The sequence below is a fragment of the Photinus pyralis genome, unplaced genomic scaffold (assembly GCF_008802855.1).
Source record: "Photinus pyralis isolate 1611_PpyrPB1 unplaced genomic scaffold, Ppyr1.3 Ppyr1.4_LG9, whole genome shotgun sequence".
NCBI classification, from domain to species: Eukaryota; Metazoa; Arthropoda; class Insecta; order Coleoptera; family Lampyridae; genus Photinus; species Photinus pyralis.
The window spans coordinates 4,281,213-4,294,377 of NW_022170878.1; the positions used below are offsets into that span (position 1 = coordinate 4,281,213).

At 33.7% G+C, this 13,165-nt stretch overlaps 3 protein-coding genes across 8 annotated transcripts; 1 reads left to right on the forward strand and 2 right to left on the reverse strand.

Annotated features, from left to right (window-relative positions):
- Positions 1 to 366: 366 nt before the first annotated feature.
- On the reverse strand, positions 367 to 1,850 carry LOC116180355 (gastrula zinc finger protein xLCGF3.1-like). The gene is made up of 2 exons (XM_031500304.1): positions 1,669 to 1,850; positions 367 to 1,618 (listed from the first exon to the last, which is right to left on the reverse strand). The coding sequence occupies exons 1-2, from the start codon at positions 1,743 to 1,745 to the stop codon at positions 577 to 579; spliced, it is 1,119 nt and encodes a 372-aa protein (XP_031356164.1). The 5' UTR covers positions 1,746 to 1,850; the 3' UTR covers positions 367 to 576.
- Positions 1,851 to 7,948: 6,098 nt separating this feature from the next.
- Positions 7,949 to 10,183, reverse strand: LOC116180356 (zinc finger protein 525-like). 5 transcript variants are annotated; one of them, XM_031500305.1, is made up of 2 exons: positions 9,464 to 10,183; positions 7,949 to 9,400 (listed from the first exon to the last, which is right to left on the reverse strand). In XM_031500305.1, exon 2 carries the CDS (start codon positions 9,076 to 9,078, stop codon positions 8,056 to 8,058), a length of 1,023 nt encoding a protein of 340 aa, XP_031356165.1. In that variant the 5' UTR covers positions 9,079 to 9,400; positions 9,464 to 10,183; the 3' UTR covers positions 7,949 to 8,055. The 5 variants fall into 5 exon arrangements, with proteins under 5 accessions (XP_031356165.1, XP_031356167.1, XP_031356166.1 ...); XM_031500307.1 differs by having other exon boundaries at positions 7,949 to 9,071; positions 9,142 to 10,183; XM_031500306.1 differs by having other exon boundaries at positions 7,949 to 9,071; positions 9,127 to 10,183.
- A 5-nt stretch (positions 10,184 to 10,188) lies between these two features.
- Positions 10,189 to 12,514, forward strand: LOC116180348 (gastrula zinc finger protein XlCGF46.1-like). 2 transcript variants are annotated; one of them, XM_031500291.1, is made up of 2 exons: positions 10,189 to 10,326; positions 10,428 to 12,514. In XM_031500291.1, the coding sequence occupies exon 2, from the start codon at positions 10,430 to 10,432 to the stop codon at positions 12,011 to 12,013; it is 1,584 nt and encodes a 527-aa protein (XP_031356151.1). In that variant the 5' UTR covers positions 10,189 to 10,326; positions 10,428 to 10,429; the 3' UTR covers positions 12,014 to 12,514. The 2 variants fall into 2 exon arrangements, with proteins under 2 accessions (XP_031356151.1, XP_031356153.1); XM_031500293.1 differs by lacking the exon at positions 10,189 to 10,326 and having other exon boundaries at positions 10,341 to 10,688; positions 10,734 to 12,514.
- The last annotated feature ends 651 nt before the right edge of the window (positions 12,515 to 13,165 follow it).

Below are 13,165 nucleotides of genomic sequence, written 5' to 3' on the forward strand. Positions count from 1 at the left end.
AGCGTGTTGTGCTTGTGAATAAGTTGGTCTGTATCATGTCTAATCACAGTATAATTTATTTGTGTGGTTTTCAAGTATTATCTGTGGAGTGTATTTGTAATATGAGCTCACGAGCTTTATTCTTGATGTATGACTTTAGGTACTTGATTGTGTCGATGTTTGTATTCTGTTTGTGAAATTATTTATTACCAGACCATCCACATTTGTAAATGGTAAACCTTACATTCCTAATATGTATGTAAATGTTAGTTTTTTGTATCAAAATTACAACTGGTGGTTCATTTTCAAGGAAATATACGATTTTGTGATAAAAGTCAATTGAATTTAATATTTATAAATATTTCTTTATTTTTAAAAATGACCTTAAATACAATTAAGCAAATGCTGATATATAATAATTCTAATATCTACAGCTAAATGAGTTACATTCGTTACATTTTAAAGAAAACCTCGGAACGATAACTTTGCTTATTCCGCTAAAATTGTTTGGTTTTCGGGAATTCACGTAAATATCGAAAAATCTAGTTAGTATACGTCCATCTCATCAAGCCACACACTAAATAACTAATATTTAAGTTAAGGAGAAATGCGTTCCTTTGAAAACCGGTTTGTGTGCCTTAAAAGGTGGGTTTTAATACAGTATTTGTTATGTGTCTCAAAATCGCAATGAGCACATTTAAAATCTTTAGAAACTTTATGTTTTAAAAGGTGTCGTTTTAACCAGTATTTGTTGTTTGTCTCATAATAACAATTAGTACATTTAAAATCTTTAGAATCGGTATGTGTTAAAAGGTGCACTTTAAAGTAGTATTTTCTCTCAGTCGTGTAATCACAATGGGCACATTTAAAATCTTTAGAATTGGTATGTTTTAAAAGATGTCGTTTAAAGTAGCATTTATCATTTGTTTGGTAATCACAATTAGCACATTTAAAATCCTTAGAATCGATATGTTTTAAAAGGTGTCGTTGAAGATATTTTTCATTATTTGTTCCATAAGTGCAATGAGCACATTTAAAATCTTTTGAATTGATATGTGTTGAAAAGTGTCGTTTAAAGTGGTATTTAACATTTGTCTTGTAATCACAATTAGCACATTTAAAAGCTTTAGAAAGGTTATGTGTTAAAAGGTGCCGTTTGAGGCGATGATTAATATTTGTCTCGTAATCACAACGAGTACATTTAAATTCTTTAGAATCAGTATGAATTAAAAGATGTTGTTTAAGATAATGTTCATTATTTGTTCTATAATCACAATTGGCACATTTCAAATCTTTAGAAACTTTATGTGTTAAAAGGTGTCGTCTAAATTGGGATTTAATATTTGTCTTGTAATCACAAATAGTACATACAGAATTGCTATGTTTCAAAATGTGTCGTTTAAAGCGGTAGTTATGACTTGTCTTGTAATCACAATGAGCACAATGTATCTCATTACGTTTGTGTGTTACAATGTGCCGTTTAAGTAGGTCTTTACTCTTTGTTCCATAATTACAATGAGCACAATTAAAAATACGTTGTTTAACTTGCAGCTTACTATTTGTTCTGTGTGGACCGAAGACACGTTCAAAATCGTTGGGAGTTTGCTGTTGTACTTCTTCATTATCGAGCGATTTGGAACTGTGTGTTGTAATGTTAGTAATTTCGTCCTTTATTGCCTCGTTGCTTACTAAAATATGATCTTGAAAATCGGAATTGATTTCTTCTTCTTGTTTTGGTTCCATTTTAATGAGTGGTATGGCACCATTTTCGTCCATATCACGAATCAACAACGTTATCAAGAAACTTTGTTTATCAACAATATAAACAGTTTGCGCTGACGTGTGCTCTGGCTGTCGCTCAAGTACCGGTAAAGGTCAACTTTACGTTTTTTTAAGTGGGGGGTTGTCATTAAAGTAGCATTCAGTCAGAACCTTAAAATGAATACGCACAATTAACAATTCATAATTAAGCTGCATTCACAACGTCGAATTAATGTTTATATAATAAATTATTACGTCAACTTTGCGTAAAGGAATCATTCGCAATGCATGAAATTAGTATACAGGGTGGTGACTTGCGTAACGCATCATAGGGATTTCAATGTAAAATTCATAGCATACGATTATTGGCTCCCCAAATTATTTTAGAGCAAAAATGTATTAAGGTTTTTTGTAGAAAAAATTTTTTAACGTGAATCAACCGTATTAGTTTTCAATTTTTTGCATAATAAAGACGGAAAATTTCAAAAAATAAAACCTGCATCTTTTTCAATAATCTGCTTGGGTGCATCCAAATCAATGCAGTCATAACGGTTAAAATGACGAGAACACAGCCTTGTTTTGACATCATCGAATTCCGATAGTTCACATGCTTGCAGTCACCGATTCTTGTTGCTTTTTTCACTTGGGAATCTACAAACAAGTATGGCATAAATGAATTACAGATAATTGCATTATAAGTTACTTGTGCCATGAAACCGAAGAATCCACTTTCCCACAAGTGCCTGCATTCTTTATTTCTAAGTAATAAACACACTAAAATTGCCAAGCATTAGAGAATTACAATTATTGTGTATCACTTACCTACACTGATTTATATAACTACGAAAGTCTTCTTTACTATTAAAATTAAACAAAAGTTCAATAACTCATAAACAAAACAAACAATTTAACCTCAATCCGTTATGTCAAACTGGAGTAAATGCTTGGTAAATAACACTTCATAATAACAGGCATGCGCATTAGCGCCTATTTGACTTCTAATGACAGAAGTATATTTCCCTCTTCCAATGTTGGTGATAGGCGTGTCCACTCGTTTATCCATATATACTCCGTTCAATAGTTATTGCCCAAGTAGGTAGCCATGGAATTTTGTTTTTGTTTAATAAAATTAAAACTCCCTATCAGAATCAGTTGCGAAGTACAGGAATGTCTAATTTGACTATTTGAGGTTAAACGTACAATGTTGTCAGTGCTTTCACACTTTGTTTGCCACTAGACCTAATATGTTTGAATATCGGCGTCATGGATACGTATCAGTCAATTGTGATTTTTATTAAGCAAATATGCCGAAAATCATAAATTCAGATGCTAAAATGCAAATTTTAAAAGCCTACAGGCATTACAAAACAGACAGGCCAGACCTAAGGAAAGCGGAAATCTTAGCCCGGCTTAGTAACATTTGGGATGTGAGTATTTATGCATTGAACTTAACTTTCGGTCTAATTTTGGGGTTTGTACTATTCTAGGTATCAGAAAAAACCATTGAAAGAATTATCCGGCTGGATACTTTTGAATTGAAACCTTTTGGCCCACGACCTAAAACTTATATATAAAAATTTTTCATTTCGGGAAGATTTGCAACGACTGATTTGGAATTATCACTCGAAAAATGAACACTTTACTTTGGCTGACTTACTAAGGGACGCGCGGGAAAATTTTGATTTTGATAAGGGGAAAACTACCTTATACAACATTCTAAAATCAATGGGTTATAAATACAAACACGTAAATGGACGTAAAATTCTCTGTGAACAAAAATATGTTGTTGCATCCAAAATTACATTTTTGAGGAAATTCTTGCAATAACAAAATTCAAGTGAAAATATAACATTCGTGTATCTGGACGAAACTTGGATTTTCCAAAATGGATCCAGCGTCCGAAAAGGGGTACACGATTCACAAATTAAAAGTAATCCGTCTAAAATTAAATCAGAAGGGAGCGTTTTACTGTTTTGCATGCGGGGTCTCGTTTTGGATTTTTGGAAGGGTGTAATCTATTACAAACTTCAAATAGTAACGAGGTAGAATCCATAATTTCAAACAGTTCCAAGATTGGGCTACTAGTTCAAAAGTTACAGCCCTTTGAATTTTTTTTCGAAATTGGTTTCTAGTCTATAACTTTTGATTGAGAAGTCTGATCGAAAAAGTACGAATTGATTTGGATTCTACGCACCCAAATTAATAAGAAAAAGTGTTTTCCCGAGAAATTTTGGTGTAGTCGATTTTTGGTAAAAAAGGAAGGTTATACACTGCCTTTTTTTGAGCCCCGAAAAAAAAATTGTCTCAGATCGACCCGGAAAAAAAATTTTCTTATAGAATGTGGCCTGTAGAATCCATAATTTCAAACAGTTCCAAGATTGGGCTACTAGTTCAAAAGTTACAGCCCTTTGGGTGGTTAATCAATTACTTCCATCAGGCAGCTGCTCTAAGACTAAAAGGTTCCCCAAAGAATAGGAAGCTACCCGCCGTAAATAAGATTAACAGAAATGTACTAATCATCAAACAGCACAGACGGAAAACAAAAGACCCAAGGAAGAACATTCCAATGGCACCGTAGAAGCAAGAACTACACTCAAGCGCAGTTAGGTATCTAGCTATTACTAAGCATATAATTGTAAATATATAACAGCCTTTTGAAATTAATAATGTTCATTAGAGCCATTTGCCTACTCAATAAAGTATGAAACGTATTGAGCAAGTTGTTTCTCATGAAATTTATACGTATTAACCTTAAACAAAATTACCACAAAATCCAAAACTAAATCTTGTGATGATCTTAGCCTCCTAATATCTCGGCGAGCTAATGTCAACTTCAAGTCACACACGGATATTGGACCATATTCTGTAGTAGCGGGAATGCCACACTAACATGGCTGCCTATTTGAATATTCTCACTTACATTTCCCGCGAGAACCTGTTACTCTGGGGCCACTCCGAGTGCGCTAAGATCGTGATCGTCATGTAGGACACCTACGTTGTGTAATAACTGGGTTCTCAGCAGGCACTGAGGGCGTTTTATGGGTAAGGAACACCAAAAAGCAATAGTTGATTAAGTTTATATTGCAGCTAATACCAAAACGGTGCCCCTGCAGAGGGTCTTAAGCAGTTCTATACTACTCCGGCATTTACCTTACGAATTAGGAAAACTGCAGGGAAATCTAATTCGGAGTAGTCCTATAATGAACAACATCCAATGTACAGCACTTTTGAGCCCTCTCGAAATCGGGGTAACTACTACAAACACGCTATGAGTAACCAAAATGGGATCGAGCCATTCCCCAGGTATTACAACACATACATCGGACAAAACTAAGAAATGTCAAATATACCTCGCCGGGCGGGGGGAAGTACCCAAGACCAGTGGAGACCCTGTAGTCAAGGGCTAAAGTTGTTGGGTTCGGAACGAGTGAAAATGTTAGTGTTAGGTTCACCAAGGCCGTATAAACTTGAATAGCTCGATCCCCTCTAAACAAGCACACTTCCCTCTTGATTACTCACAGTCCCAAATAAACAAATATAATGAAATGCAATGGAATAATCGAGAGTGACTAAAAAGCACAATACACAAATTAAATATGTACACATGCAAGTATGTAAAGCACAGATACAGCCCTACCGACAATGAAACATGATTGCCAATACCAACAAAGGTTACACATTTAAGGTACAAGTGATTGAATTCAGTAAGTACATAAGTAAAGGGTTACAATCTGCATTCAAGTTACACACATTTATAGATTAATTGAATAAAGCAAATACCTCACCTGATATAAAAAAGCAAAAGCACACAGCAATGATTAAGGTATAACAAAATATTTCAAGACAAGCCGTACTTTACACTTCAGCCGGTTACAAGACAAAGACCATGAACACACATGTTAAATCCTATTTATTTGACCAACTCAAGCCGCGCGGTAATTTGATCTGCTAATACCCCTAAACCACCCCAAAATCGCCCATTCCCTGCATTTCCCGCATTTCTAAAAAAAAGTGGACTGGTGTTGAAATTGTAAACACATGTCCTCTTCCAAGAAATTCCATCCGTCTCATCTTCGCTCTCTTTCCCTTTTCTGTAATCCCACCAGATTTCTGTTGGCAGCTTGTGTAACCTACATGATGTATAGGGTGCTTCGTATCGACAATCATATTCACAGGAAGTTGTTAAGGTTGGGGCATCTCAATCTGGCAACTAGGTTTTGCAAATTGACAGGAAATTATCATTTTGTATAAAATGGACATAACCTAATGAGTGACAGCACATATAAACAGTGAATTTCATCACCCTAACATGGCCTACTACTTGGACAACTATTGAACGGAGTATACTTCTCTTTTATATATGAGGTATACAAAACAAATGCACCAATGCACGTAGATAAAGCCTGGCTGTAGCTCAAGTACCGTAAAGGTGGGTTGATAGCTGGTTGAAGTTCGGCATTTACGTTTCCGTTGGCCCGTTTTTAACAAGAGTGAGGTTATGTTTGTTACAAATAGTGTGCCAGTGATAATGAGATAACAAAGTATTTTCACTTTCATACGTATCTACGTACTGAAAATCACGGTGGGTACCTACAGTACAAAAAAAATTTAGGTTATCGTTATAGTTTGTACGTACGATGTGGTGGGTATCGCTATAAACCTTAACAAAGTGCACTCTCTGTTTGACCGATGCAGAGAGAGCTATGGGATTTTGTAATGAGTCACAATGAGCACATTTACAATTTTTAGAAACTTTATGTTTTAGAAGGTGTTGTTGAGTAGCGTTTGATATTTGTCGGGTAATTACAATTGGTACATTTAAAATGTTTAAAATCCATTAATCTATTAAAAGGTGTTGTTTAAAGATGTATTTGTTATTCGTCTCCTAATTACAATTGGATCATTTAAAATCGATATGTTTCAAAAGGTGCCGTTTCAGATATCGCTTATTTTTTGTTACATAATCACAATGAGAACATTTAAAATCTTTAGAATCGGTATGCCTTAGAAGGTGTTGTCTTAAGTTGTCTTTGTTATTGGTCTTGTAATCACAATTCGTACACTTAAAATATTTAGAAACTACATGTTTTAAAAGGTGTCGTTTGAGATATCGTTTATTATTTGTTCCATAATCACAATGAGCACATTTAAAATCTTTAGAATCGAAATGCCTTAAAAGGTGTTCTTTAAAGTTGTATTTGTTATTTGTCTTGTGATCACAATATGCACATTTGAAATTTTTAGAATCGGTATGATTTAAAAGATGTCGTTTTAAGTGGTATTTATTATGTGTATTGTAATCACAATTAGTACATTGTAGCACATGTCTGTTTGTCAAAATGTGTTGTCGAAACAGTTGTTTATTTTTTGTTCCATAATCACAATGATCACAGTTAAATATTTCTGAAACCCCTTCATTATCAAGCGATTTGGAGCATTGTGCAGTAATGGTAATTTCGTCCTTTACTGTAACCAATGCTTCGTTCTTTATTAAAATATTTCCTTGCAGATCAGAATGAATTTCTTCTTCTTGTTTTGGCTCGATTTTAATGAATGGTGGGAAATCATTTCCGTCCATATCTACCTTATCTAGCATCAATAACGTTATCAATTTCGTTTGTTTATCATAAATAAAATTTGATAATAAACAATACACATTTGTAGTCACTAGTCACACTCTGACTGTAGCTCACGTACCGGTAAGGGTCAATTTTCTGTTTCAAAAACGTTTCACTTCCAGTGGCGGAGCCTTGGGTTTTTTTTTATACTGTTCACTCAATTAGATTAATAAGTAAAGGCGAATTCGCATGCATCCGATATGCGCTATAGTTTTTAGATGAGCTTGCTTCTACACTAACATATTTTTGGTAGTCCTGTAAATATCTACATTGGTAACGTAGAAATTTCATATGCAAACATGCTGTAACAAGTGTAAAATTCCTCCGTTAGATGCCGGCTGCGGTCGTCCCCATCTTTTGAATTAAGTTCTTGGTCTCGTTCATGCGCCTGGATGTTTCTCCATATACCAATAGTTTATTCTTTAATATATAAAAGGAACCACAAATGTTTATTGTTTCTATAAAGCAATCGAACAAAAACATTTGTGGTTCCTTTTATATATTAAAGAATCTCAACGAACCCCAAAAAATGGAGAATTACATTACATATAAAGTAGTTTATTATATTTCTTTATCTAAAATATTTTAAATCGACATGCGTTTCCGCCACTAAGCAAATGTCTACTTACTTCTAATTCTAATTAACTTCTAACAGGTATAAGTTGGAGAATCTTAATTAATTAATAACAGATTACTTTTATGTTATGTCTTGCTCTGAGATAATCATTACTACATGCACAGACATTATTATTAACGTAAGTTTTGAAAGGTGTTCATTAAAGCGGTATTTATCATTTGTCTTGTAATCACAATTAGCACATTTAAAATCTTTAGAGCCAATATGATTTAAACAGTGTCGGTTAAAGTTGGTTTTGTTATTTGTCTCATAATCGCAATGTCCGCATTTAAAATCTTTCGAGTCAGTATGATTTAAAAGGTGTTTTTTAAGGTTCGATCTGTAATTTGTCTCGTAATCACAATTAGTACATTTAAAATCTTTAGAATTGCTATGTATTAAAAGGTGTCGTTTAAGATATCCTTCATTATTTGTTCCATAATCACAATTAGCACATTTAAAATCTTTAGGGCCAGTATGTTTTAAACGGTGTCGGTTAAAGTTGGTTTTGAAATGTGTTTCATAATCGCAATGTCCACATTTAAAATTTTTCGAGTCAGTATGATTTAAAAGGTGTTTTTTAAGATTCGATTTGTAATTTGTCTCGTAATCACAATTAGTACATTTAAAATCTTTAGAATCGCTATGTATTAAAAAGTTTCGTTTAAGATATCCTTCATTATTTGTTCCATAATCACAATGAACACATTTAAAAACTTTAGAATCGACATGTCTTAAAAGGTGCCTTTTAAGATATCGTTTATTCCATGTGACATAATCACAATGAGCACAGTGAAAGACATTTTGCTTTAAAGGATGTAGTTTAACTTGAAGCTTACTATTTGTTTTGTGTTGTTCGAAGTCACATTTGAAATCATTGGAAATATGACTTTTAATATTCCATCCACAATCACTTTGTTTTTGTACTTCATTATCGAGCGATTTGGAACACTGTGCAGAAATGGCAATTTCTTCGTCCTTTATTGTAACCAATGCTTCGTTGCTTACTAAAATGTTTTCTTGAAGATTGGAATGGATTTCTTCTTCTTGTTTTGGTTCGATTTTAATGAGTGGTAGGACATCATGTTCATCCATATCTAGCATCAATAACGTTATCAATTACATTGTTGTTTATCAATAATAAAAACAAACTTTGGTATTTCTTACCAGCAACAGTCCTATCTATAGCTCATGATAACTATAAACCTAAATGATCACTGGCCGTAGCTCAAGTACCGGTAAGGGTTAACAAAATAACAACTTTCAGGTTCATACACGGACCTCTTAAATGAATGGAGTGCCAATCATCCTATGATGGATCATGAAAATGTCCTGCATATGTTAGCCGCCATTGCACAGTATAGGGATCAGGCAATCCTATATTATATAGCATCCTTGCCTTGTCCCTATTACTTCTACTTCCGCACTGAGCAACAGCACAAAAGTTGGGCATTGTTTTGGGTGTATAGAAATTAATTTAAGTACTTACTCTTATTTTAATAATTGAAAGTTTATACCGTATAAACAACAGCGGTGTATCCACAGGCTTACTAACAGCTGATTTATGGTCACGTGCTGCACGCGTTCTATAGTAAACATGTGCACCAAATGCAACAATTCAACAACCTTAAGGTCGATTTTGGCAATGGAACCATACAACAGTTTAAACTACAGAGAGAGACTTATAAACTTGAGATGGCCATACCTTTATGACAAAGGCTGGATACTTAACATCAAAAACAAAATCTACGAACGCAACCAAACTAACCAATAACTACTATTTACCAAGTACTGTTAAGAGTATTGTATTATATTTCAGGAAACCCAGTGGTAGCTTGTTTATTAACGTCAACCCCTTTAGCTTCTACGAACACGAGTCGAGGGTTTCTCTGGCAGAGGTCTTCCCTCGCACAGGCCTACTCGTTAGGGACTTCTGCATTTCCAAATTATTAGGGAATCCGTTTGGGTAGCAATAAATACTTTAGGCCGCATTTGACTGTTTCTTTTCCTTCCCGATAGCAACTCCCATTCCGAGTGTAACGGTTACAACTTGACGGTGAGTAAAATGTAGGGTCTCTGTCCTAGGCGATCCGATCACGAGCCACTTGTTCCGGCAGAGGAGAAGGCTGGACATGGTTGCCATATCCTGTTAGTATTTTCCCGCCGTATTTGAATTTAGTGTTCGGGAGTGAAGTTAGTTGGCCCCTTAAGATCATTACACACCACATAAATAGAGGTTAGGGTACTGAACAAGTGGAAAACGTAAATCGTATAAAATTCGATCTCAGCTCGACAGAGGGCAGCAAATTTGCCTTCTATGTTCTATCAAGAGCTATAAATAGACTGTTGCTGGTAAGGTATTTGTATTGTTTAAAATATCTAAAGTTTGTCTTTATTTTTGATAAACAAAAACGTAATTGGAACATTTTTCTTGATAATATTGTTGATGCTAGACATGGAGGGAAATGATGTCATGGCACTCATTAAAATCGAACCAAAACAAGAAGAAGAACTCCATTCCAATTTTCAAGAAAACATTTTAGTAAGTAACGAAGCATTGGTTACAATAAAGGAAGAAGAAATTACGATTACCGCACAGTGCTTCAAATCGCTCGATCATGAAGGGGTACAACAACAAACTGATTGTGAAGAAAATATTAAAACTCAAATTTCCAACGACTTCAAATGTGACTTCGGACAACACACAACACATAGTAAGCGGCAAATTAAACAACGTCGTTTAAAGCAAAATGTTTCAGAAGGGTTTAACTGTGCTCATTGTAATTATAGCGCAAAGAATAAACGATCTCTTAAACAACACCTTTTAAAACATATTGATTCTAAACTTTTTAAATGCGCTCATTGCGATTATGGAACACACAATGAAGGATATCTTAAACGACACCTTTTAATACATACCGATTCTAAAGATTTTAAATGTGTCAATTGTGATTACGAGACAAGTAACAAATACCACTTTAAACAACACTTTTTAACACATAAAGTTTCTAAAGATTTTAAATGCGCTAATTGTGATTACGAGACAAAGTACAGATCCAGCCTTAAAAGACACCTTTTAAATCATGCAAACTCTAAAGTTTTAAAATGTGCCCATTGTAATTATGAAACAATTTACAAAACCAAATTTAACCGACACCGTTTAAATCATACTGGCTCTAGAGATTTTAAATGTGCTAATTGTGATTACAAGACAAATAAAAAATATTGCTTTAAACAACACCTTTTAGTACATAAAGTTGCTAAAGATCTTAAATGTGCTAATTGCGATTACGAGACCAATAACAAATACTGCTTTAAACAACACATTTTAACACATAAAGTTTCTAAAGATCTTAAATGTGCTAATTGTGATTACAAAACAAACAACAAGAAGAACATTAAACGACACCTTTTAACCCATAAAGTTTCTAAAGATTTTAAATGTGCTCATTGTGATTACGAGACAAGTTACAAACACTCCCTTAAGCAACACGTTTTAAAACATACCAATTCAACACGTTTTAAATGTGCCCATTGTAATTACAAGACAAGTAACAAGTGCTACTTTAAACACGTTTTAAATCATTCCGATTCTAAAGACTTTAAATGTGCTCATTGTGATTATGAGACAAGTCACAAATACTACTTCAAGCAACACGTTTTAAATCATACCAATCCAAACAATTTTAAATGTGCTCATTGTGATTACAAAACAAGTAACAAGTACTACTTTAAACTACATGTTTTAAATCATACCAACTCTACAGTTTTTAAATGTCCTAATTGTAATTACGATACTAATAACAAACGCTACTTTAATCGACACTTTTTAAAACATATCGATTCTAAAAATTTTAAATGTGCTATTTGTGATTATAAGACAACTAGCAATTTCCACTTTAAACGACACGTATTAAAACATACCGATTCTAAACACATTTTAAATCATGTCCATTCTAAAGATTTTAAATGTGCTAAATGTAAATTCGAGACAAATTACAAAAGGAACCTTCATCGACACTTTTTAACACATAGCTAAAGATGTTAATTGTGATTACAAGACAAAAGATAAAAACCGCTTTAAAGAACACATAAGTTTTGAAATATTTTAAATGTGTTCATTGCGATTATAAGTCAAACCTTTTAAGGCACACAAACCGTTTTTACAAGGAACAAATTTCTCATGAACTTAAATATTGTTTCTTAATCGTGTGGCTTCATGAGGTGTTCTAACATATGTTAATAATAATGTTTGTGGATGTGGAATATTTATTAAGTGTTGATTATCTCCGAGCAATACATAACATAAAAGTACCTAATGTTGAATGTGATGTAATGATGTGAATGTTGAATAATTATTTGCCATTATCTGAAATCACAATAAATTATTAATAGGGTTAAGTGGTAGAACAGATTGTAGTTTGCTACACATCTGAACTTCGCCCTTTTGGAATAACGTAATAAATTTAGTTTAATATTCCCTAGAATTATGCATTGTTTCTTTTGTACGTTATCCAATAAATGACTATTATTATTATTATCTATTATAAATTATTAAGATTTTTAAATTTTCTCCTATTTTTCCCTGTTAGAAGTTAGAAGTAGACATTTGCTTAGTTGCGAACACGCATGTCCATTTAAAGGTAAATTAATTTTTTCATTTACGCATAATTATATATTGACAGTTTGTAACGATTTATTTTTTCCATTGTTGACTGTTTATTTCTGGTTGAAAAATCCTGGTAACTTTTGAAGCGGTTCTATAAATGGCTCCACCTATTGTTGGAATTTATCAATACAATTGCTTGACGCAAAAATTTTCTTGCCTTGATCCGTGCGTGTCTATGTACATCTCCTTATCTTTCGTAAGCCGTATCGAGATACACTTCGTTTACGATAAACAGCTGAAAGAGTGAGTTAGAACGCCTGGAATTTTAATTGCCATCATCCATGTATGTGGACGAAATGTACCTATACTCTAGTGAGGATTTACATTGTGCTCTTTTCTATTTATCGTAAGTACCTGGCGGTAAATGTGCATTTCGTTTATTTAGAGAACCCTTTTGTTAACCCTCTAGGTTCGGCTGTCATTTGTTGTACTACAATTTCCGTCGACAATTTCTACTACATCTACAGTTAGCCCTTTATTTAAGAGGTATGTAATTTGGTTCGTGTCATCAGCGAAGGGGGG

What these genes read in the sequence shown, in the direction of transcription:
- LOC116180355 (XM_031500304.1), bottom strand. Translation starts at nt 1,745, where the DNA reads ATGGTGCCATACCACTCATTAAAATGGAACCAAAACAAGAAGAAGAAA. An exon ending in ATTTTCAAGATCATATTTTA is followed by an intron (nt 1,619 to 1,668) that starts GTAAGCAACGAG and finishes TACAACACACAG; the next exon opens with TTCCAAATCGCTCGATAATG.
- LOC116180348 (XM_031500291.1), top strand. Translation starts at nt 10,430, where the DNA reads ATGGAGGGAAATGATGTCATGGCACTCATTAAAATCGAACCAAAACAA.
- LOC116180356 (XM_031500305.1), bottom strand. Translation starts at nt 9,078, where the DNA reads ATGCTAGATATGGATGAACATGATGTCCTACCACTCATTAAAATCGAA.